General features: G+C 62.8%; 2 protein-coding genes across 2 annotated transcripts; one reads left to right on the top strand and one right to left on the bottom strand.

The window, feature by feature from the left end:
• Positions 1–8,931: 8,931 nt before the first annotated feature.
• LOC309677992 (ammonium transporter Rh type B-like) lies at positions 8,932–10,326 on the top strand (the record flags this gene model as incomplete). The annotated part of the gene is made up of 1 exon (XM_082490903.1): positions 8,932–10,326. The coding sequence occupies one exon, from the start codon at positions 8,932–8,934 to the stop codon at positions 10,324–10,326; it is 1,395 nt and encodes a 464-aa protein (XP_082347029.1).
• Positions 10,327–17,275: 6,949 nt separating this feature from the next.
• LOC309677991 (uncharacterized protein C20orf204) lies at positions 17,276–22,548 on the bottom strand (the record flags this gene model as incomplete). Its single annotated transcript, XM_082490902.1, has 6 exons — positions 17,276–17,484; positions 18,460–18,612; positions 18,717–18,779; positions 18,998–19,132; positions 19,647–19,701; positions 22,376–22,548. The coding sequence occupies 6 exons, from the start codon at positions 22,546–22,548 to the stop codon at positions 17,329–17,331; spliced, it is 735 nt and encodes a 244-aa protein (XP_082347028.1). The 3' UTR covers positions 17,276–17,328.
• Between the last annotated feature and the right edge of the window lie 1,932 nt (positions 22,549–24,480).

Genomic DNA, 24,480 nt, shown 5'->3' with positions numbered 1-24,480 from the left:
GCTCCTCCAGCCGGTGTCACCCTCCCCTCACGGTGCATAGAGGATGCTCTGGAGGGAGCTTGGGTTGATTTACAACAAAACCCTTAAAGGAAAAAAAAAGTAGTAATAAAAGGAAAGGAGAGAAACCCCATCCGCAATCTCAGCTCAGCCCAAGACCCACATCCCCACCGCTGCCACCTGCCAGCCCCGCTGCCACCCGCCTGCCCCCTCCCAAGGAATCTCTCCCCCTCACCACAGCGCAGACCCCCAACTTGGGAGGTGGGCAGCTGCCCGTCCCTGCCTGCGCCCATTGTCCTGCCCTTCCTCCCCGCAGCCCCCCGCCGCCGCCCCGGGGCCGGGGGGAAAACAGGAAGCTCTCCCCAGCACGCTGCTGCGGAAATGAGACAAGCGGGCTGGAGCGGCGGCGAGGACGGCGGGAGGAAGCGGACGGGATATTTGGAACCGACGGCAAATTCTTGGGCTTATCTCTGCGCCGCAGAGGCCCAGGAGTCCTTACAAAACAGCGCCCAGCTGGAGCGAGGCCCACGGCCGGGGACGCGTCCTCGTCCCCCCGTGGTGCCGCCCCTGGTACCCTGCTTGGTGGTGGGATGCTGGTGACAGGGAGGGGACGCCCACCGGGTGTGGTGGGTGGCACCTGCATGCCTTTGGTGGTGGCAAAAGGGACCTGATGCCTTGCTGTGGGGTGGGGATGGGGACGGGCATCCCCTGGGCTGGGTGGTCCCCAGGTTGCACATCCCATCCTTCATCACAGACTTGGGGACCGGGGCACCTCCCAGCATCCCTAAAGCCTGGGCAAAAATCCCATTGGTTTATAAGCCCCCAGGGCATGAGTGCCCCCATGCCCGTGGGGAACCGTTCCCCATCCTGCCTGCAGTCTGTGCTGGGACACCTCAAGCCCATCACCTCCCCTTGCCGCTCCCGCAGGCACTGGTGGCAGTGCTGGGATGCAGGATGCTGGTCCCCTGCCCGCTCTGCCTTCCCTGCCCACCCCACAGCCCTGCGCACCACGCTGCCAGCCTGCAAAGGGTTACGGCCAGCCCGGCTTGCTCCAATTCAGCCCTTCCAGCTGCTGCTCGGCGTTTTGTTGGGTTTTAATTATTTTTCGTAACAATGCTGCCTTACTTTATATTCATGGTGTTGGGCCTGGCTGGGGAATAGAAAGCGGGTCCGGGCTGGGAGAGCCTGACCCAAAGGCAAAGGTTTCTACAGCGCTTCCTAAAAGCGGGCAGCTGCCTGCTGCGGGCAGGAGAACGGGGCTGGGAATGGTGGCATCATCCCAGGGGAGCCGGGACTGCCGCCAGCGCCCGGAGATCCACACTTGGTCTTTGGTGGGGTCGGCCCCTCGTTTGTTAATTGGTTGTGAAAATTAGGCAGGAGCCCTGCAGCGGGCAGCGGAGGCAGCCGGGGTGGGGGGAAGCCTGGGGTCAGCACTGGGGGTGGCTCGAGATGGGGCATCGCCTTCATGGAGTGTCCCCACACCTGGAGGGGCACCCCCCGGTGGAGGGCACCCAGTGCGATGGCAACGAGGAGGCACCTATGGAGCCGGAGAGCGCTGGCGGTGCGGGCGATGCCCGTGGCCGGGACCCGCAGGGGAAGGCTGCTGTGACCAGTGGAGCAAAATTTGGTGGCTGGGGGGGCGGGGGGAGGCAGGGTGTGACGGGTCACCCTGGCAGAGGCTGAGACTCCTCCTCTGCGGGGAGGAGGACAAAGGATGGAAGCGGCTGCCCCGTTGCAACACATCCCCGGGTGAGCACAATGGAAATGCCATCCTCTGTCTTGTGAAACAGGAACCTCATATGATCTCGCTGAAGGCTGGGGACACTCTTGTAGGTCTGAGCGTGACGCTCCCCGGGTTCCTTTCTCCACCCGCGGGGAACGGGGACGGTGGGGACTCCCCCAGCGCACCCCCTGCCCCGGCCACAACTGAGCTGCCGCCACCGTCCCCAGCTGCACCAGGAGGAGGGGACGGGGGGTGACCCGATAGTGGGAGGAAAGCGATGCCCTGCAACCCACCCTGGGGCCAAACCACCCAGATCCGCCCCCCCCCGCCCCCCGGCACCACCGAAACTCCGTCCCATGCCGCCACGTGCACCCGCAGTCCCGCTGAGCACCTCCCTCCGGCCCCGCTCGAGGGCTCCTAAATAAACTTCGTTCTAGCTTTATGTTCTTGACCCCAGATTTAATTAGACCCCCCGTTTCCTGCCTATATGAAAAATCACTTCCCCGAGCAGGTGGCTGTGATACCTCCGGGGCTGTTGTTGTTTTCTTCGGGGCGGGGGAAAGGTGGTAAATGGGGGGAAGAGTTTGTTGTTTATTTTTATATTTACAAAGCGCAGCTTTTTCCTGGTGCCGGGCATCGGAAGAGTGGCAGGATGTGACCTTCATCCATCTCCTCCTCGCTCACACAATACGGCCGCGAACGCCGTGGGCCATCGCCGGCATTGTCCTCCCCCCCCCCCAGCTACGGCCGACGGGCAGCTCCCGCGTCGCCCCGCCGGCACCCGGCACCGCTGCCCCCCAGCTGGGCCCCGACGCACCACACATGTACCGGAGGGGGGGGGAGAAGGCCAAAAAACAAACAAAAAAAGAAAAGAAAAAAATAATAGCAAGGTTGCCGGTTTCCTCTCTGGAAAACAAGCGGGAGCGCCGAGCGGGGCGGCAGCGTGGGAAGGAGGGAGCGGGGTCCCGTTGGGTCCCCTGGGAGCCTCCTCTTCTTGTGGGGGGGTGGCCGGGGCATGCTGCCCCCTCCTTTGCCTTGTGCATGGAGTAAATGAGCCCTCTTGCCCCAGTCCGTGGGGTAAATGATCCCTATTCTCCCTGTCTGTGGGGCAAACGAGCCCTTTTCCCCCTGTGAATGGTGGAAATGAGTTCTTTTTCCCTGTGCATGGGGCAAACGAGCCCTTTTCCCCCATGCATGGTGGAAATGAGCTCTTTTTCCCTGTGCATGGTGGAAATGAGCCCTTTTCCCCCTGTGCATGGAGCAAACAACCCCTTTGGCCCCAGCCCTGGCCACAGCGGGGGCAGCAGGCGAGGAGGAGGGTGCAGACCCCATCTGGTCCCCCCACCCTGAGGTCCTTGGAAGCACCCAACAGGCAAGAGCCCACCCAAACCCCAGCAGGGACTTGCAGAGGGAGGGGGGTGCTGCTCCCCGTTCCCCATCCCGTGCGGCTCCTCTGGCTCTCTGGAGCATCCCGGTCCCCGCGGGGGCTGCAGCGGCACGGGGCCGGCAGCCGGTGGGAGCAGCTGTTTGCCGGCTCCGGCTGCCGGGAGAGCCGCGGTGGGCTGCTCGGCAGAGCCGGCTTCGGCACAGGGCTGGCGCTGCCCGGCCTCCCCGCACCCAGCATGGGACGGATGAAGACGTAATGAAGGGAAATCTGCTTTCTTTCATTCTTGTCGAGAAACGCCACGCTATAGAGGGCTGCGCTGCCGGTTGATCCGGGGAGAGACACGCTCCGGCCCCGGCTCCATCCATTTTTGCAATTTACATCCACGGTGACGAAGCTGTGGGGACAAATATTTGATGTGAACCCCCCCCCCCAAACCTAATGCTAGCACTTGCATGCTACTTTCTGGTGGCATCGCTCCCCCAAATAAATAAGAATTTGCTGCGGGATTTGACATGGCCAAAGGGTCTGTCACCCAATAGCATCTTCCCCGGCGGGCCGAGCTCTGCCCCAGAGCAGCCCGAGACCCCGGGGCCAGCCCTGCCCGGGAGGCTCAAGCAGGGGTTGGCACAGCCGGTGCGAGCCCCCGGTACTCTCCGGCACCACAGCCCAAAGGCAGCAGAGCGATCCGGCACGGGGCTGGCACATCCCAGTGCCCTGCACAAAGCCCGACCCTGTGGCAATGAAACGCGGCCACTTCTGGAGCAGAGAGTGGTGGCAGCATGGGCACAGCACGCGGCACGGCACAGCACGGCGTGGCATGCACAGCGCGGCACATCAAAGCATGGCATGGCATGGCACAGCACCAGCACAAGCCTCGTGCTTGCAGAAATGCCACCCAGAGATGCCAGCACCTCGGTGCCCCTTTGGTCTCAACCCAGCCGAGCACTTGAAACCAGAGCAGGGCGGTTTATTCCTTATTTATCCTTTAATTCACTGGCATCACCGGCATCTCACGAGCCGATGAGGCCCCATCCTGTTCAGGACCGCACGTGGGAGCAGGTGCAGCCCCACCGGGGTACAGCACCCATCTCCCCGTTGCAGACCCCCCCCCCCCATCCCAGCACCCTCAGGACCCCCACCCCGTGGGACCCCCACCCAAGGACCCCCACCCATGGGTCCGGCCGGCCGTGGGTGCCCACCTGGGCGCGGGGCGGGCGGCGCGCTCGCGGCCGCGCTGCTCGGCACAGTTGGTTATCGTTACATTTGGCATCAGTCGCTTCCATTGGGCTCAATAGGGGAGGGAAGAGAGAAAAAGGAAAACTCAGCTCAGGGCGATTTAATAAGTTCAGTGTTACGAGCTGGGGAAAAGCTGTGGAACACACAAGTGGTAACGCAGGATTAATCTTTCCTTTAGTCTTGGGAATTATGTTTTCATTAATCCTAATTTTTCCAGATGTTTCACTCCTTATACCATGCTCTTCAAAGCCTCTGTGGCTGCAAATTCTAATGAAGCCATGAGAACATTTTAAAGAGAAAGATTCAAAGCTTAAATTGCTTCCTTTTTTTTTTTTTTCTTTTTTTTTTTTCGCCCCCTCCTTCTTTTCCCCCCGGTTGGGCTGTCGGGGAGTGCATGCGTGTGCGGTCCCAGCGCCTCCACATGTTGTGTTACACAATGTGCTAACAAGATGGAGAAGGCCACTCGGACCGCGTGATGCCAGTGTGACGTCTGTTCGGCTTTGTGTGTCGTCCCCGTCCCCGTCCCCCCCCCCGGTAGGACCCGGTTGCGAGGGGCTGGGGAAGGGGGCTGGCCCCCCGCCCACCGTCTGACAGCCGCCACCGGGACTCCTGGGGTCAGAGCTGGACGGGAGCTTTTAAAGCGCTCGCGGTGCTCGCTCCCGGCTCGCTTAGACGCCAGGCGGGTGTTTATGAAGGACCTACAGAGGGGCCGGAGAGGGAACCGGGCGTCGCTCCGCGGGCAGCCCGCCTTGCCGGCAAGGATCTTTAGGGAACGGGGAATTTCGGGGTGCTCCAGGCTCAGGAGAGCGGCTGGAGGAGAAGAGCGATGCCGAGGGCCGGGACAGCCATCGGCTGTCCCTCCCCACCGCGCAGCGCCTCGGCCGGGCGGCCGCTCGCTGCCCGGCAGGGATGATGCCGGAGCTCCCGCTCCCTCCTGCCCGGCAGCGGCTCCCCATCACCCGTCCCCGGGTGCCAGCGCATCGCCACGGGGTGGGGGCACCCAACCACCCCAGTGCCACCACGGCGTTCCCAAACCTTCTCCGGCCAACCCCAGTCCGGCGCAGCCGCAGGATCCGGCTGCCGCCACCCGGCTGGGCTGAGCATCCCCTCCTCGCCGGGAGCCCTCGTCTGACGCAGGAGGTCAGACAAGATGATCGGAACAATCCTCCCGGTCTCCAGCGCCCGGGATTCAGATCCATGTACTTATATGGCCTGCAAAATGCGGTGGGAGCATGACCAACGTCTGGAAATCCAGATATGACTAGATCCCTTCATTAGTAATTTCTTGTACATGACTTTCTAGACCATAGGGATTTGTTAAATTTGCAGGAGTGTTTTCTCACAGTGCCATGGACTGGCTGTTGCCAGCATATATTGGCTCGGATCTGTCAGATCCTGTTGCCTTATATGACCCTCGGTTAATTCAGCTTTTCTTTGTATCCAGCCCTCAGCGGGGAACTCCTCTAGCAGTCTCAGCGTGGATCATGCTAAAATGGTTCCCCAGTCCTCCTGCCATAAAACAACTGCCCACACAGTGAAAGGGGGACGTGGGGGGTGGAATTCAATGGTCCCCTCCCCGCCGTCCCGGCCCTCGCCAGATGCTTCCTCCATCCCCGCTCCTTCGGTGCCGAAAGAAAACTCTCCATGCCTGGAAAATGTTACTGGAGGGTCCGGACCTTCCCCCGGGTGCCGGGTCCTCTCCGCGAGGACCGTGGCATCCCGCCGGCACACCCTGCATCCCAGGGTTAATCATTCGCCGCCCTCGGGGGTGCTCCGGGGCTGGGGGGGGGGGGACTTTCACCTTCCCGGCGACCTCTTGAAACTTCGACCTTCTTTTATGGGTGCTGTAAAGGTTATTTTTTAATCTGTGCTCCAGCGGGGTTTCCCCCCCTCTCTGCAGCGGGGTGTTTGGCCCGGGGAGCGCTTGGGCATCACTGCTTTTTGCACCTCGTCTGGTTTGGGGAGCGAGGAGGCTAAATGGGATGGCCCTTTTCCCAAGGGAAGGGGATGGTGGTAGCCAACGGCTGTGCAAAGGAGCGCGGGGGTGGTTGACCCTGGTCTCCACTTGCGCTCACGTGCTGGCATGGCTCAGGACAGCGTTGGATGCGGCAGAGCCGGGGATGCCGCCGGGAGGGATGCCACCAGGAGGGATGCCAGGGGCTGCAGGATGCAGGGGAGACCCTGAATTGGCTTCTGGCCCTCTGGGAGCCCACATAAGCATCCCAAATCCCCGAGTGCTGCCAGGGAAAGATTTCCAGGTGGAAAAAGAACACGTGGCCAAGGACATCCCGCTGAGCCTGCAACTCGCTATCGCCCGCCAACCGAGATAAGGAGCCGTCCCTGAGCCCGGCAGCCTGACCCCGGTGCGCCCTGTGGGGTTCTTGCCCCCACACAGCGTCTATTGACCCCGCAAGCCGAGTCTGGCAAGAGCACCCCAACCTCCCGGCATCCCCACGCCTCTGCCCCTTGCCAGAGGTGACAGCCGCATTCCAGGAGTGCTTTTACATCCCAAACCTCCCACCATGATTCTTGTTCTCTCCAGCAGATGTGGCAGCACTGGGATGCTCCAGGAGGACACATCTCCTCCAGCATCTTCCTCCTCCTCCTCGCAGGAGGCACTGTGTCATAACCTTGAAATCTTCGAAGCACTCTGCTTTTTAAAAGATATGTTCAAAACCTTTTTCTTTTAGCGTTTCATTTAATCTCACCTTAAAAAAGCCCCAAACCGAAGCGGGAATGGGAGGGCTGAGCCGCTGCAGGGCAGCAGGAGGGGAGCGAGCGCGCAGCCCCGAGCGTGCAGCAGCGAGCGCACCGGTGGCCGGCACGCCGGGGGGAGCCCTGCCCTCGCTCGCAGGCAGCTCCCTTGCTCAGCCGAGGCCAAAACGCTTCCCCCGGCTCTTTAATAGCAGCCCGGCTCCTCCGTTTCACGAGCATCACCCCGGGGGTTTCTCTCACCTGCCATCAACCAAAGAGCTTTTACTGCGCCAGGGAGTCCCCTTGAAAACCCCTTTGGCGGGCTGGCATGGCGTGCGAAGGGTTACTGGTGAGGGGTCGGGGGGCTGAAATCTCCTTTCTTTGCCTTTTTTTGTACCAGCAAGGGCTGGGGGAGGCTTCATCTGCGTCCCCTCATCCCTTGTCGCTTCTGCTGGTGGAGGTGGGAGCCGGCAGCAGCCGCGGGCGGTGGGTCGGGCTGCATCCCAGTGCGGGCGCAGGCAGGAGCAATGGGAGCATCCTGCCCGCTCGTCCCATCCCATCCCATCCCATCCCATCCCATCCCATCCCATCCCCGGCCACCCCGGGCACACCAGAGCACGCCATACAGCACTGTGGGGACCTCAGCCCCATGTTTCCTTGGGCAAGGGATACCCGTGGGAGCACCCGCCGCCGTTAGCAGCACTGGCCGTGCGGTGGGGACAAGTTACAGGCAGACAAAGCATCGCAGGTCCCATCCCGCAAACCCCCGCAAGCTCTCACCACCCCTCCACCGCCGTTGGCCACAGCTTGGGCGCAACACAACCCCTCCTCAACCCCCAAAGGCGCTGCCTTCAAAGCACCTCCTCCTCCTATACGTTGCCCCAATTTCCAGCATCTTTGGGTTGAAAAATGGCCGGGGAGGGTTTGGCAGAGGAGCCTCGCGCAGATTATTCAACAATTGTTTCCCATTTTGCGCCCTCGCCTGCCTCATCCTCCAGTAACAATGACGAAGAGCGGCGCGGAGCCAGCGCCCGCGGCAGGGGTGTTGAGATCAGGGACAGCACAAAAATATCTTCTCTCTGGAACAAATATTTACCAACCCTTCTGCCTTTTGTTCTTGTGGTTCTCATATTATTTTTTTTTTATTTTTTTTTTTCCAGACATTCACTGGCAAAATGTCACACTAAGCAGCAACCCAGAAACTTCGGGGTAGCTGCTTGGCTGCTCTGGGCTTTGTTTTTCTCGCGCGCTAATTGTTAATGAATTTCCAGCCATTCAAGCCAATGCAAACCTGTGAGAAAATGATCTTTTCGGCCCCGATTATCGGAGCTTTATGGCACTTCGCAAAACCCGGGCAGTTGCCGTGCAAAACGTGCATCATGCCGCAGCATGGGGTGACGGCAGTGCCGGAGACGTCCCCGGGTGGGATGCAGAAGAGCCAGACCAGGATCTCGGGGAGGGGGGAGGTCTGAGCTCCCATCATCACTCCTGGGGCTTCAGCGGCGTAGTCCCTGCTCCCAGGATCGGGACGGGTTAAATGGGGGTCCGTGTTGTGGTGCCCTCGTCCCTGGTCGGCTCCTTGCAGATCGTCCTTCTCCCCGCTCTGCCCCATGGCAGGTTTTGCTTGTTTCCCTTCAAAATCATAACCCCCCTCATGTCCACTTTTTATGGCAGCCAAACAAGAGGACGTGGGTAATTTATGGGCGTTGTGTTTAAAGAAGGGAGGGGGGAAAAGCCTCTTCTGGCATATAAACTTATATCTTCAGTTAAAAATTAACCGTGGCCATAAAACCCCAAAGTAGGAGTGAGCGGAGCTCACCCGGCGGGTGCTTCTGGCCTGCTGCCCCGCGCCCAGCCACCCCACCGGTCACCATCCCCTTCTGTCCACCCCAGAATGGCCGTGCCACCCTCTGCCCGTCCCCGCTGCCTCCTGCCCCTCTCCCTGGGGCTCTTCCAGGGTGCCCTGCTCCTCTTCTTCGCCCTCTTCGTCACCTACGACAAGCCCTCAGCGCAGGCAGAGGATGTCAACTTGGTGGCCAGCCAGCTCTACGGCATCTTTCCCTTCTTCCAGGACATCCAGGTGATGCTGGTGGTGGGTCTGGGGCTCCTGCTGACATTCCTGCCCCACTACGGGCTCAGTGCCCTCACCCACAACTTCCTCCTGCTCAACTTCTCCACGCAATGGGCGCTGGTGCTGCAGGGCTTGCTCCATCACTTCCACCACGGCCAGGTCCACCTGAACCTCCACAACCTCCTCATCGCTGAGTTCGCCGCTGTGACAGTGCTCATCTCCGTGGGAGCTGTTCTGGGAAGGACCAGCCCCTGCCAGCTCCTCGTCGTGGCTGCCTGCGAAGTCCCCGTCTACCTTGCCAGTGAGTGGGTCATCGTCACCCATCTGGGCGTCCTGGATGTGGGAGGCACCATCACAATCCACGTCTTCTCCTGCTATTTCGGCCTCGGTGTGTCCAAGGCTCTGTTCGGGGTGGCGCAGCGGCCGGTGCACCCCAAAGAGAGCCCAACACCACGCTCCGACCTCCTGTCCCTTGTGGGGACACTCATCCTCTGGGTTTTCTGGCCCAGCTTCGTGGCCGTCCTCTGCCAACCGGGAGATGCCCAGCACCGTGCCATCCTGAACACCATCCTGGCCATGAGTGCCAGTGCTGTGACCACTGTGGTGGCCTCCAGCCTGCTGGAGAGCGACGGCAAGCTCAGTCCCAGCCACCTGCAGAACGGCAGCCTGGCCGGCGGGGTGGCCATTGGCGCAGTGGCTGACATGGCCGTGCCACCGGTGGCCGCCCTTGCCCTAGGCAGCCTCTCGGCCGTGGCGTGTGTCCTTGGCTTCAGGTTCCTCACCCCGCTCCTGGCGAGGAAACTCACGCTCCAGGACCAGTGTGGCATCCACAACCTCCACGGCTTGCCTGGCATCCTTGGTGCCGTGGCCAGCGCCGTGGCCATCCTGGTGGCATCCGAGGACGCCTCCGGGTCCCACTTCTCCCAAGTGTCCCCTGCCGGGGGCAATGCCAGTGAGGTGGCATGGGGACAGTGGGGGGACCGTGGGGCGGGCGGGCAGGCACTGTGCCAAGTGGCGGGGCTGGCAGTGGCCTTTGGCATCTCGTTGCTCGCTGGGCTGCTCACCGGTGCCACGCTCCGGCTGCCCTGCCTGGCCCGGCCACCCGAGCGGCTCTGCTTTGACGACACGTTGTATTTTAAGATCCGGGATCAGGCTGAGAGCCCGGGGCTGGGTGGCACCGCTGAGGAAGGAACCCTGGCTCTGAAGGAGCGGGTTTAGGCACTGGCATGTCACTGTGAGGACCAGGGTTGGCCCTTTCTGCCCCCATCACTTGGGCAGGAGACGCTGCCCACACCCTCTCCCTGCCCCACGCCCGGCTCCAGCCACCAAGGATGCTGGCAGGGATGGGGCAGCACCGCGGCACAGGTGCCTCCTCCATCCACCCACCCCGAGGATGCAAACCCCCTCCTCTACCACGGCTGCTCCGGGAATCCCTCCATCCCCAGCAGTGACCGGAGAAACAACCTGCTCAGGAGGTCTCCCCCGGGATGGTTGATAACCTCTGGCTAACACGGACATCCCCACCACAGGGCTCCGGCACCGGCTGCTTCGCTCCTGGCTGTTGGCATCACCACGTGCGGTGCCCACCCCGACCCTCCGCTCCAGCTCCCGCTCGGCGCTCCCCTGCCTGTAACAGGCAGCACCGGGCCAGGGCTGCCGGCTCGCTGCCGGCTCCAGCCACGGCTCGGGATGCAGCATCCGCCGCCTGCAGGGTGGAAACACGGCGAGGAAAACCTCTTCCAGCGAGGTGAGATGAGCTGAGCTGGCCCCCAGCGAGGGATTTTATAGGGATTTGATAACGTGTGCTGTGCAATCTGCTCTCTGGGATCCATGGCAAAGGAAGGTGCCGGCTTTTTTTACCACTGGCGCAGCGAGCAGCGATGAAGATGCAGCCCGAGCACAGTGAGGATGCTTAGAGAGAGCTGGGGTGCAGGAGGGACCCGCACCGCACAGCACCCTCATCCCACCCCGAAGCTGGGGCCGGGAAACCTGTGCCAGCATCCTGGGATGCTGGGGGGGCCCCGAGGAAGAGCAGCGGCCCCAGTACCATCCCACCCTGGGCAGCGAGCCGCTTCCACCCCACAGAGGACAAAGCCTGCGGTCCATCGTTGGCATGTGGCAAGCTGCGAGCGCGGGGCCGCATCCTGCCCAGAGAGCGAGGGTTGTGATTCACATCCCCCCCCCCGGCTCCTCCATGAGTCACCGCTGCCCCTGCGCCGCCACGGATCCCGCTGCTGCAGAGACAATGTCGGCGATGCTCGCGGGCTCCCGAGGGGGTCGAGGCAACCAAACCTCCCCCTCCACCCCCCAGCGCCGGCCGCAGGAGCTGGGGGCTCTCAGAGCGGTTTGGGGTCCCCAACCCCAAGCTGGTGGGAGCAGGGGGGGCTGGATCCCCACCGCCCGGCTTGGCCCCAGGCAGAGCCGGCACCCAGAGGGAGCGAGGCTGGGGAATTCGCCCTCCAATAATCACAAACAGGCTCGGGAGCCCGGGCGTGTTTGGTTAATTGTTAGAATAAAATATCGCCGAGCTCTGACAAAGGAATCCTGCCCCGCAGCCCGGCGCGGCCGAACAATGGGCCCCGGCGCAGGATGCCGCGGGCCGAGCAGCGGGGCCGGGGGCCACGGCGGCGGGGAGCAGAGTGGTCCCCCCTGGTCCCCAGTTGAGCCCCGGTGGCCCCCCGGCTTCTTGGCATGGACTTGCCCCGTGCCGGTGTTGGAGCCATGGCGCACCCGCTGTCCGGCTCCCGCTGGGCGTCGAGAGCCGCCGGAGCCGGCGCCCGCCCGGAGAGCTGCGATACCATCGAGGCCCGGATCGGCAGCATCCGGGCTGCGCTCCCGCTGAGCCCGGCATCCCGGTCCCGCTGGCTTCCCCCTCCCCCCGCGCCGGCTCCAACGTGCGGCTCCGGCTCCGGTGGTGGGGAGGAGGGTGGACAGGGCCAGCAGCGCTGGTGGCTGCAGCCACCCCCTCCGCATGCAGCCGTGGAGGGGAGGCACATGCACACACGCATGCACATGCATGCACACACACGTACTCCCATGCTCAGCCCTGTGCACACGCACGCAGCTCCATGCACACCCACAAAACCGCATGCACGCATCCGTGCACACACGCATACATGCACGCACCCACGCATCATCGCATGCACGCACCCATACGCGCACCCCCACGCAGGCGCACACGTGCATGGATGTATACACGCATTCACGCACACATGCATGTTCACATTGCATGGGCAGCCCCGAGGCTGCAGACCTCTTGCTGCAGCGCCGGCGGCAGCGGAGCGGGGCAGAGCTGCTTTCCAGCATCGCCCAGCCCGTCCCGGCGAGGATGCAGCCTCCCGCCGAGCCGCCTGCGGCACCCAGAGGGGGAGCGGGTGGTGGGGGCGCGGGGAGGGAGAGCACCCGGAGCCGGGCCCGGGCGCACCCCGCCTCTCGGCTGGCATGTCCTGGCACGGGCGCCCCGGCACGCCGTGGCACAATCTGGTCTGCAGATGCTTCCAAAACCAGCAACGGGCCAAAGAAACAGGGGAGAGTCAGCACTTTCCCGCTGCCCGCAGGGGTCGGGCACCCGGCATGCCATGGCCGGGGGGTGCCAGAACCCACCTGGGCCACGGCACGGCTCCGTGCAGCCCCGCTCCCAGCCGTCCCCATCCCCTGGGACCCGCCGTCCTCCAGCTGGAGCCGGGCAGCGATGCCGCTGGGTGTGCCGCCCCGCGCCCGGCTCTCCCCGCTCCTCCAAACCAGCCGCTCTCCAAAGGATGGAGCAGTAAAATATTCAGCAGAGCCCCTAGCGTTTATCACACCGTAAATCTGGGCTTTCAACAGCTTTACGATGCTGCAGGGAGATGGGAGAGAACAAAACGCTGCTCTGCTTTTGTCAGACACAGCCCGCATGTGCCAGTGCCCCCAGCGCGGGGGCCGGAGGGGACAGGCCCCCGGTTCGGCTTGCGAGGGGGATGAGGACTGAAGCAGAGGGGCTTGTGTGGGTGAGACCCCCCGCCAGCCACTGGCCAGGGGGGCTGCTGGCACCCCAGGATGGTGACAGCTCTGTTCCAGTCCAGGGGCAGTTGCGTTTTGGTGGGACAGTGATGGTGCAAAGGAGCGAAACGTGCCTCCAGCATCGGCTCTGCGGAAATGCAGAAGCCACTGTCCCCTGGCACGGTCCCTGTGCATGGTACCTTGGCACGGTCCCCCGGCACAGTCCCTGGGCATGGTACCTTGGCACGGTCCCCCGGCACGGTCTCCCAGCATGGTTCCCAGGCACGCTGGGGTCTGCTGCTGCCTCCGAGCTCAGCCCACAGCTGGTTTGGGATGCAGGATGCTGGTCCTGGTAAGGAGCACCGGTCCCCATCCTTGTCCCCATCCCCATTCCCATCCCCGCAGCCCAGCAGCGCTCGTCACCGACTCCCTTTTTCCCCCCTTCTCCCGGCGGGCCCCCGCCGTGATTGAAAAACAAGCGGCGAGGGGAGGAAGCCGTGATTGCGCTGTTTGCGCAACCCTCGGATGCATCTGGCCGGGCCATCAGCCGGCGGCACATGGCACGGTGCGGGGGCGAGGGCACGGCGAGCGCGTCCCCCACCCCGCGCGCATCCCCTCGTGCTCCAACACACGCGTGTGCAGCCTTTGCACACGCGCTATGTCCTCCCCAAGCGTCTTCGCACCCGCCTCGCCTTGCGCAAGCCCACCCGGACCATGGGCGAGGTGGGGGCTGGCTGGGCACCGACCGGTTACCAAATGGCTGGCACGGCGCAAGGGGGGGGCCACAGCAGCAACGGCTGCTGGAGCCACATCAGAGCCCCCCCCCTTCCCCCCCCCCCAAAGCCGCCGGGAGCGTGTGGTGCTGCCCTCGAAGGAAATGCGCTCACTCCCATGTGCTGCACACTTGGGTTCGCCTCGCTGCTATTTTTATTTGACTTTTCAGGGCCCGTTTCCTTTTTCCGGCTGTTTTTGCTGTGATTCCACCGTCGCTTCGACCTCGCTTTTCCCCTCCCTCCCTTTTGCCTCTTCCTTCACTCTTTCCTTCCTTTCCATGCACTCATTCTTGCCGCCGCACCAGGCTCCCTTTCCCCCCTCCCCACGGCCCGTGCTCGTGGCAAGCTCGCGGTGAGCTCGCGGCAAGCTCGTGGCAAGCGTGCCAATGCCAGTAAACCCCCCAAAACACCAGCGCGTGCTTTCCACGGCCATTCAGATGCCGAACGGGCAGCACCGGGCACAACCTCCCTATTCCCTGCCTGCAGAGGCAGCCGGGGCGAGATGCCGGGGGGGTGCACCGGCAGCAGCCGCCCTCCCCTGTGGCTGCCTGCGAGGGAAGGGTAATGAACCGGGTCAGTTATTGCTCTGTTTTATCTGGGAAGGTGCTGACAGGTCGGCAGAGAAGAGGGGGGGGACTTTGCTCCAGCCCTGACGCAGAAAAAGGCAGTGAGTCACCCTGTCCCAAGCCACCATCCCGCTCTCGCCGGTACATAAGCCACCGGGTCCTGCCGGGGCGTTGTGGTTGTCCCGGCTGCACCGTGCGGTGGTTCCTGTGGCACGGCACGGCTGGGACAACCACAACACCCCGGTGGGACCCTCAGCCCCATCCGTGGGTTATCAAGCATCAATAAGGCTATTTTGGCATTCTGGTGGGATGCTGGGGGGTGTTGTTATATTTGGGAGGGTGGTTGGGATGGGGAGGGGGGATAAGAATGAAAACTTGAATCTAAACCAGTGCAAACCCCTCCCGTGGAGGCAGCAGAAAGGGCAGGAGGAAAAGAGGGCAGAATTTGAGTCTGGTCCCTCCTCCCCAGGCACCCCAAAGAGGAGGATGGAGCTGGGAGAAAGGAGCCCAGGCATGGAGGGACCGGCCAGGGAGGAGTGTGGCACCGGCAGCAGCGCGGTACAGCTCTGGGAGGCCTCCGGCGTTGGGATGTGCCAAACTGTGGCTCCCTGCACGGGCCCCGCTGCCGGCGCCAGCCTGCCCCATGCCACACCGATGGCATCTCCCACAGCCCGTAGGTCCTGGTGGGACCCCACAAGAGCGGCATCCCCAGCCCTGCACACACACCCCCCCTGCTGCTCTCATCCCCAAGTCGGGGTCCCTGTCGTGCCCCTTCAAACCAAGGGGTACCCTGCTAAACCCCAGGGGTCCCGGTGTGCCTGCTGGGGGGGGGGGGGGGGCTCCTCTCCTCTCCCCTCCTGGCAATGCAGCACACTTCCAGGCTCCTCTTCCAGCCCAGGTCGCAGAGGCAGAGGGTGGGCAAGGACCCCCGAGCATCCCCTCCCCTCCCTGCACCCCCCCCGCCCCAGCTTGAACCCCCGGAGAACCCCCCGGGGAAAGGTACTCCCACCCCCCCCAAGGGGCATGGGTGGGGGTCCCACTTGCCCGTAGCACCCATCACCTCCCCGCAGCCGCAGCCCCACCGGGTCCGGAGAGGGTGGTCCGAGGCCCCGGTGGGGATGGGGCCAAGGATGCTGGCGTGCGGCTGTGGTCCAGGCGGGAGCCGTGGCCGTGGTCCGGGTGGCCGTGTGGCTCAGGCCACGGCGACAACACGGCCCTGGGCAGCCGTCCGGCTCCGCTCAGCGCACACAGCCCACTGCTGCCATCTCGTGTCCTCGACAGACGTCCCCACAGCCACCCAGCCCGGGCTGGCCCCGCTGGGACAGCGTCCGCCCGGCTGGAGAGGGGCTGGGGAAACTGAGGCAGGGGCACAAGGGGAGCCCTCCCTCCCTCCCCGGCCGCTGCTCCAGCCCTGCCCGCCCTCGGGGAGGGGGAATGAACCCCCAGAAAGGGGAGGGGGGGGCGGATCTTATCAATACTTATAAATCCTTAAAGAGAGGGTGCCGGGGGATGGGAACAGTCTTGTTCCAGTGGTGCCCAGTGACAGGACAAGAGGGAACGGGCACAAACGTGACCATGGGCAGTTCCATCTCCACCTGAGGAGGGACTTCTCTCCCGTGCGGGCGGCAGAGCACTGGCACAGCTGCCCAGAGAGGGGGGGAGTCTCCCCCTCTGGAGCCATTCCAAACCCGCCTGGAGGTGTCCTGTGCCACTGCTGGAGGTGCCCCTGCTCTGGCGGGGGGTGGCACTGGGGGAGCTCCAGAGGGCCCTTCCAACCCTGACCCATCTGGGATTCCGTGATTCTGTGAAAAGCAGCTCCTGTAGCAGAGCCCCATCCTCCACCACCCATGCTGCAGTATAAGCGCGCAGGATGGGGCCCCGTGAGCCAGGGATGCAGGCACGGCAGGCAGAGATGGGATGTCATGGTACCCGCTGCCGCTGCCCACTCCTTCCCAGGCTTGTACGGCCCCTGTGCCATGCCCAGACCCTGCCCCGTGCCCAGACCCTGCCCCCTGCCAGCCCCATCCACAGCACGAGAGCCCCTGGGTCACCAAATAAAGCACCCAAAGGGCTTCCAGGGAAGGAGAGGTTTTATTCCTGGCTTCCCAGAGACTGCCACCCAAACGGGGTAGCGGGGACCCTGGCCAGGGCGCTGGTGGAACACGGTGATGAGGAAGGATGCTCCTCAGCTCACCGAACCCCACGTCCCTCCGGGCTCGGCTCACCGGGGGGTGACAGGGCACCCGCAGTGCCGGGCAGCCGGGTCCCTCTGCGGTGCTGCCCATCCAGAGGCTGAGCCTTGGCCTCAAGCGCCTGCAGCTCCCTGGGGTTTTGCTTTTTATCAGCCGGGCACCGGCGCTCCCCAGGCTTCCCCCAGCGCCCAGTAATGCACCCCAGCATCCCTGGCCACCACAGGTCCCAGCAGTGCACTAGGGACGTGTATCCCTCTCCACAGCCCAGCCAAGCTCAGAGCATTGTGGATGCACAACTGTCCCACTTCCAGGAGAATCCATGGAGCTGTGGCCCCGCGTGTCCTCTTTCTGCCCAGAAAAGCAACCGTTGTCCCCAAGAAAGCAGCAGGTGATGCAGGGCCAGGAGCATCACAGAAATCCAACACTTTGGCTCCTTTTTTCAGTTCTTCCCCTTCTTTTCCGCGCACATTTCTGGTGTTCCAGCTTCCTGCGCAGCCATTCCGCAGCACACCAACCTGCCAGCCCCCGGCCACGTGCCAAGGGACCAGTCCCCGGCTACCGCTTGAAACAGGAGGACAAATTCAACTCGGGCACCCACCGGTAGCAACTCCGCTGCCTTCAGGGTTGAATTTCCACCAGGTTTCCAAACCAGATGCCGGCAGCCACAGTGCCGGAGCAGCAACGTCCCTCGGGCGCGTGGCGAGGGAGTCCCTACGAGTCCCGGGGGACTTGGCGGGGTGCGTGCAGGGCGTAGAGCTTCTCCCAGCAGGTCGCCAGCCTCTCCGCCTTCCTCCCAATCTCCCGTAGCTGCTTCCTTCTGCGGCCGGGTCCCCCGCGCCGGGACTGTGCCGGGGCGAGCGGTGGGCTCTGTGGCAGTCGGCACAGCGAGGGAACAGAAATACCCCACCACCACCACACAGGCGTTAATGGAGGGGGGGGGGGGGGGCAAAAACCACTGCCCCAGCACTGAGGATGAGCCTGGGGCATCACACCCCACCCACATGGGGTTTGCGTGGGCAAAGCTGCAGGCTGGGGTGGCCAAATCACCCACGGCCACAGCAAGGACATGCTTTCAGGTCCCCAGGGGTCCCCAGCACTGGCCGCCCCCCCCCCCCCAAGCTGGCAGCACACAACCCACAGCACGTCCAAGGACAGGGCAGACGGCCAGGTCGGGTCTGCAGGTATCTTTCCAGACCAGAGGCACCTCCAGCCCTCACCAGCAAACCCCAGGCGGGGTTATCCCCCCCCCAATGTCCCCGGCGATGGCGGGTAGGACGACAGCACCATGCCAGAGCTGGGGAGCTGTCGCTTTGCTGCCCTGGGGTTTCCCCGCTAGTTAATGAGTCGCTGGCGGCTGCCATAGGGGATCCTCCTGGGAATCCCCAACAGAGCCCCGGGGATGTCGGGGGAGTCCAGACCAGCCCTTTAGGGAGAAATCCCAGTTCCTGCCTACGAGCACCCGGGCGGATGAGCAGGACTGGGTGCGACCACCCACTGGGCGAGCATCCCACCGGGACAAGGCTGTGTTCCCATCAGCCGTGGCATCACAGCACAGGCAGAGAAACCCACTTAGGAGCCGGTGGTAAAAACCCACCAGCTTGTCCCAGGCTGCCACACTCAGACTTCCCTCCCGAGCCAGTTTAAAGCTCACCGGGATGTACTGTCAGCATCCCCCAGCCACAAACCCAGCACAGACCTTCACCAACCCAGGATGCCACGGGCAGAGCCTGGAGACTCCTCCATGGGCAGCCAGGAGAGCGCACAACAGCGCAGACTCTGCCCGCAGCCTGTGCTGGGGAACTGGGAGCTACTGGGGTGACTGGGAAGGGGCAGTTCTCCCACCTTTCTGATTTTCCTGCAGTTCTCCCTGAGCACGAAGTCGGTGTTCCTGGCCACCTTCCACACCGCCAGCTCCTCGGGGGCGCGCAGGGTGCCGGCCGCCACCTCCCGCAGGGACATGCTGATGTTGTAGATGGAGAGCAGGATCTTCTGGTCCTGGAGAAGAGAAGCATGCGGCCCCAGGTGGGGAGGGGGGCTCCACAGCTCCGCCAAGGGCTCAGCCCGCATCACGCCCCTGCCTCGCATCCCTGGGTGCTCACCTTGTCCGAGCGACAAGCTGGCCCGACCCTTCCAGTCCTGTCCGCCGATGCACTCAGGTTTTTCTGGAGAGATAAAGCAAGATGATCAAGCATCCCAAAGCGTCGGTGTCTCCCACGTGGGGCAGGAACCCACCTGTTTAAAGGCAGTGCTCTCCCCAGTAATGCCAGCAAAGCGGCCAGCCCCATATTAAGCTTCCAAGCTCATCCCTCCCTGCCCACATCCCGCAGTGGGGCCGCATCCAGCTCGGCAGCATCCCCCGGACAGACACCCCCCTGCTCACCAGATTCTGGATCTCATGGAAGATGACGGCGCGGTACTGCCGGAGGATTTTGGCGATGCTGCACCTCTTGCCTCTGCTCAGCACGGTGAGGAGCAGGAGGAGCAGAACAGCGCAGGAGAGCGCCCGGGGGAGAATCTGCACAGGGAAGGGCCCGGTGTCAGCGGTGGGGGAAGCCGGGGATGAAGGGATGCTCCGGGCTCTGCCCTCAGCCCCTCACCACAAACCCCCACCAGACCTGTCCCTGAAGACGCAGCATGTGCAGGAGGGGGCTCCACTGTGTCCTCTCCCAGAGGACATTCTCCCAGCTGAGCCGTCTCCTCTTGGAGCAGAACCCTTCGGAAACTGCTCCAGCTTCAGCCCAGCCCAGGCAGCGCTGCCCTCGGCGCCCACTGACCTCTCCCCAGTGCCAGCAGCCGGCTACTCGGCGCAGAGGTGTGCCGGGGACCTTTATAGGTCTATAGTGTCTGTCCCCGAGCTCTCGGCCCCACCAGGGTCCCCAGCAGCTCCCCAGCTTGTGGCATTTCAAGGCCAGGCCCTCAACCACCAAAAATCAAGGGGAGCAGAAAAGGTCGTGCCCTGCTCTTTGGAGAGGAGCCGGAGGCAGGGAGCCGCCTGGTTCCCCTCCAGCAACCCCTCCACTCCACTCCACTCCACGACCAGCTTCGGGCACCCTCGGAAGGACGCTCTCCGCACCGCCGCAGACCCTGCAGCACACACGCAGTTATTCAGCGTTTTTCCAGCTCCCGCGCAGCCCCTGCTTGTCCCCGGGTCGGATGCCCTCCCGCAAGAGCCAGATAGAAGCAGCACAAGCGCCTGCTCTCGCCAGCGCGTCCCGGCTGCCTCCGAGCTTCCCTCCCGGCTCCAAGCCTTCCCGGCAACCCCCAGCCGGCCCCGGCAGAGCGGGGAAACCCGAGCGCTGACATCGGAGCTGGCGGAGAGCGCGGGGAGGGGGTGGCCAGACCCTCTGAGGGATGAGTCCGCGAAGCTTTGAAGAGAAGCCAGCGCAACCTCAGGTGACCGGGTTTGGGGATATTTGAGCAGTCCCACAGCAGCGGGGCGAGGATGGGAAGCCCGATCCACGCACAGCATCTGCCAGGAAAGGAGCCCGACAGCTTTCCACATCTCCGCGTCGCTGAGAGATGGCACAGTGCTGCAGCCCCATGCTGGCTGGCATCAGGGCATTTCTATCATCTCCCGTTTGCAGGAAAAGCCCCCCAAAAAATCCCCCTCATCCCCTCCCGCCCTCTCTGGGATTCAGGTCTGGGCAGGCAGAAAGCAGCTCAGCTCCTTCCAAATATGCAACCCCTGCGCTGCGGCCAAAGCGCGCAAGGAGGAAGGGGCAGGCAGCTCCGCTTGCTGCCGGCATCTGCCTGCCCCGAGCCCCAGCTCGCATCTCCGCAAGTTCACTGCCATTGCAGCCACATCTGCCTCTCGGGGTTGGCTTTTTGCTCAGGGAAGCCAGAAGGAAGAAGCTGAAGTCCAAGCCCGGGCAGACACCATCCATCCTGCTCTTCAGTGAGAATCTGGAGGGTTTGTTTCGATAACCGGCATCCGCTCCGTGCTCCCCGCTCCATAAAGGGGTGGTCCTGGCTCCAAAAGGGCAAGGAAACCTTTCCCACCCTCCTGCTCCCGCAGCTCAGCAGGGGCAATGGGGGCTTAACACGAGGCAAAACCCAACACAGCGCAAGTGTGGGAACCCACAGACACAGGCGTCACCTTGGAGCAGAAGCATGAGCGAGGAGATGAGCAAATCCATGTGCAACCAGTACAAACCCCACTGGCCTCTTCAGCTTCCTTAATCGCCACACGCATTCCAGTAGAGCCGTGCTGGGCCCCATCCAGGGGCCAGGAAGGGCAGGGAAGAGTCTCCCCATGCTGCTGGCTTTGCTCTCCGCAAACCCACAGAGATCTCACCCCAGAGGTGATTCAGCAGAGAGCTGAGCGTATAATCCTCAGGGACACCAAAAGAGAGCGCTGCTTCCATGAGGACACCCTGTCCAAAGTCTAAGCCTCCGCCGCCAGGAAGACAAGGCCATGAGATTTTACTATTTAGCTGGGAATGACTTCCCTGAAGTGGCTTATTAAACAACTGGGACCAAATTCCAGGAGAAAGCACACCATTTACAGCATTTCCAGGCAGCCGAGCCTGGCACTGGACTCCCAGTCCTTAGCACGGGAGGAAGCGCAGCCTGCGGTTAAGAAAGCTGAGCGAGAAGCCAGGACGGGAGCTTGGAGAGCGCAGTAGGTGCTTCCCACCACCCCCACGGAGAGCAGGGAAGCAGCGGTGACAGGAGAGGGATGCGGGCAACAGACGAAGCCGGCAAACCCCAGTCCTGGCCATCACTTCCCACCCTTCAGGATGGAGGAAGATAAGTTTAGCGGCTGATTTGGGGTTATTCCTCCTCCCCTCGCTCCCATCCCCGCACGCAGCAGCAGGCTACAGGCAGGCAGGGCAGCTCGGGGACTAGGGACATCCCTTCCCGCGGGAGGGCTGGCAGGGAAGGAGCAGCCAGGGAAGCGTGGGTGCAGGACGGTCACAGCCTGCTCTGCCTGGCAGGGGAAGCTAATCTCTTCCTCGGCTCTAATCCTCCAGCAAATACGAGGAGATAAGGGAAATCACCATTATTGATAGAGCAGCTCCTGGTGGCACTCGCGCTAGCGCCAGCCACCCAGGCAGCAAGGGGCAATGCCGGCCGCCTGCCCGGGAGCCCCACTGGGGTTTCCCAGGTCCTTCCAGCCAGATGGACCCCTGTCCCTGACACCCTCTGACCCAAAGGGACCCTGCCACCACCCAGACCCCCACCACCCAGAGCCCCAGCACCTGCCACAGCCCTGGGCAGGAACAGACCCTCCATTCTCCTCCTCGGGACCAGCCAGTCCCAAGCCCCATCCCTCCCACAGCAACCTGGTCTCTCTGGACCAGCCCTCCCAGCTGGACCAGAGCCCCTTCCCCACTGGCTCCCAGCTCCATATCCCACCGCGACCCTCCCAGCCGGATCCAAGCCCCATCCTGACCCTTCCCCAACCCTGTTCCGACCAGTCCGAGTCCCTTTCCCGGCCGGACCGGCCCCATCCCGACCGGTCCAAGTCTTTTTCCCGGCCGGACCGGCACCCCTCCCGGTCGGTCCAAGCCCCGTCCCAGGAGAACCAGCCGCGTCCCGAGGGGTCCCCAGCTCCATCCCGGCTGCTGCGAGTCCCACCCCATCCCGGCGGTGCGGGGGACTCCGGTCCGGTGCCCTCCCGGGGAGAGAGGAGGGAAAGGGGGGGACAGAGCGGGCTGCCCCCCCGCCCCAGCTCCGCAGCCCCCGGGCGGGGAAGGGGAAAAGGGACCGCGGTCCCGGTGCACTCACCATGGAGCCCCGCGGGCGCGGACCTTACGGCGGCTCCCGGGGAGCCCGGCCCGGCCCGGCCCCTCCGCCGCGTCCCGCTCCGCCGGGGCCCGCGGTTTGAACTTGGCTCCACGGTGGGAGGGGACGGGCCCGGCCACACCGCCGCCGGCCCAGCCCCGGCCCCGGCCCCCGCGGGGGAGTGCTGCCCCGCGCCCCCGGCATCGCCTCCCGGCCACCCCCCCCCTCGCCCCCGGGGCACCGGCTGCTGCCCCCGGGGAGGGAGAGCGGGGTCGGGGAGTCACACCTGCGGCTGCAGGGACGGGTCCCGGCTCCGAGGGACAGGTCCTGCTCCAGGTGAGCAGTCGTGGCTGGAGGGTCAGGGCAGGAGAGGCTCTCTCTGCCCCAAAGGGTCCGGCAGAGACAGCACCCCACGGTCTCACCCACCCGGAGATCCAAACCTACGCCGGAGCAGGGAACGAGGAGGTAGAGTAGGGTTGGGGCTGTATTTTGTTGGTGCAAAGGTGTGCCGGAGCCCAGGAACGCAGAGCGCTGCAAGTTTCGATTTCTGTTAGCGCTTGTGTTATCGTTATCATCGTGGATTCACACTCAGCAGCTGCCACTAACCCTGTGGCAGCGCTTACAACTGCCTGCCACATACAACAGACATGAGACCCCTAAAACACCTACATACATTATGGGCCTGTCCTTTCAGCCAAAGCCCCCTCCTGTTTCCCTTCTGAGTTTTGAACAGGCACATCAACATCAGCACACCAGCCCAGGCAGAGAGAACTGCCCCGACTCAGCTGCAATTGCTTCTGTACAAGATGCAATGGAAAACAAAAAAAAAAAAATAAAATGAACCAACAGCAACAAGGCTCTGCTGCCTGTGTTTTAGTAAGAGATAAAAGAAATGGTTGAATAATCCAGCTCTTCTCAGCTTGGCAAGAATGTTCCACCACACAAAGTGGGAACCACAGCATACACAACATACCGCTGAAGACAGGACCCATATAACTTGTTTATTGAGCTCTATATATAGTTAAAATTCGTAGGTGCCATAATCCATTTAAAAAACACAAAGACATCTACAAACATTAAAAGGCTCTAAGACTGATGATCCCTTTCATCTCAAAAAAATAAAATAAAATAAAATATCCCAAACTGAAGGAATGTCACTCCCCTGGGCCAGGGGAAAGGGAGGCTGCAGATACGCAGAGCAGGTGGCAAAAGGAGCTTAGTGCTGCGAGGACACAGGGCAGCATCCAGCCCAGGTCCCCTTGCCGGGGCTTCCAGCACATCTCGGTGCACAGCACTGGGAAAATCTCTCCTCTCACCACCCACAAAGAGCAACTCTCCTCCAGCAAGTCCTTCCCATGCGTTTTCTCAATCCCAGGGCTCTTGGGTTGCCTTTCCCAATAAATCCTTAAGGGATGTGGTGCTGCCACCCGAGCAAGGGGCAGGGGAAGCGCACGGATCCTGATCAGTGGGTACACACACAGTATCTGGCTCAAGGGAGATGGTCCAAACAAGTCGGGAATCTCTCCGGCAAGAAAAGCCATGCCACGGCAGTTCCAATCATCCTTCCCCATCTCAACTCCACAGCCACCAAATGGCAGCACCGCAGGGCAGAGGAATTTACGTACCAGCGGCACTCAGCTTTCCCAAGCACATCACTACACTAGGAAGTGCCACAGCAACTGAAATGCCAGTGTTCCCTTCCCAGAGAAGCAGGATACAGTCCCCATGTGCGAGTACTTACACAGACCACATTATGCAAGAGCGCGTGAGAAGCACAAGGGGCTGAGGAAGGACAGCACGTGCTGAAAACTACTTTTTAGCTTTTTTTTTTTTCTTCTGCAGTTTCTGGCTCAGTCTGGAAATCCTGGTCCAGCCATGTTCCCTTCCCACATGTCCACCCTCCTCTTTTCACAACAGATTGATGTCTCCATTCTCCTCCCCAAACTCCCCCCCACCTCCCCTTCGCATAAGCCCACATACAGGATGGATGCCAGTGATGGCATGAAATCCCTGAGCAAGAGTCTCTCAACTCCCAACACCTCTCACTCACCTTCAGGAAACTACAATTCCATGGGACATCTGTGATCTACACCCTCCTTAATGAAAATGCAGCTTCACCCACTTTCACCAGCTATT

Source organism: Vanellus vanellus (genome assembly GCF_965231255.1).
Source record: "Vanellus vanellus genome assembly, chromosome: 15".
NCBI lineage: Eukaryota > Metazoa > Chordata > Aves > Charadriiformes > Charadriidae > Vanellus > Vanellus vanellus.
The sequence above is the reverse complement of the archived record's forward strand: the minus strand, read 5'-3'. Positions and strand labels throughout refer to the sequence as shown.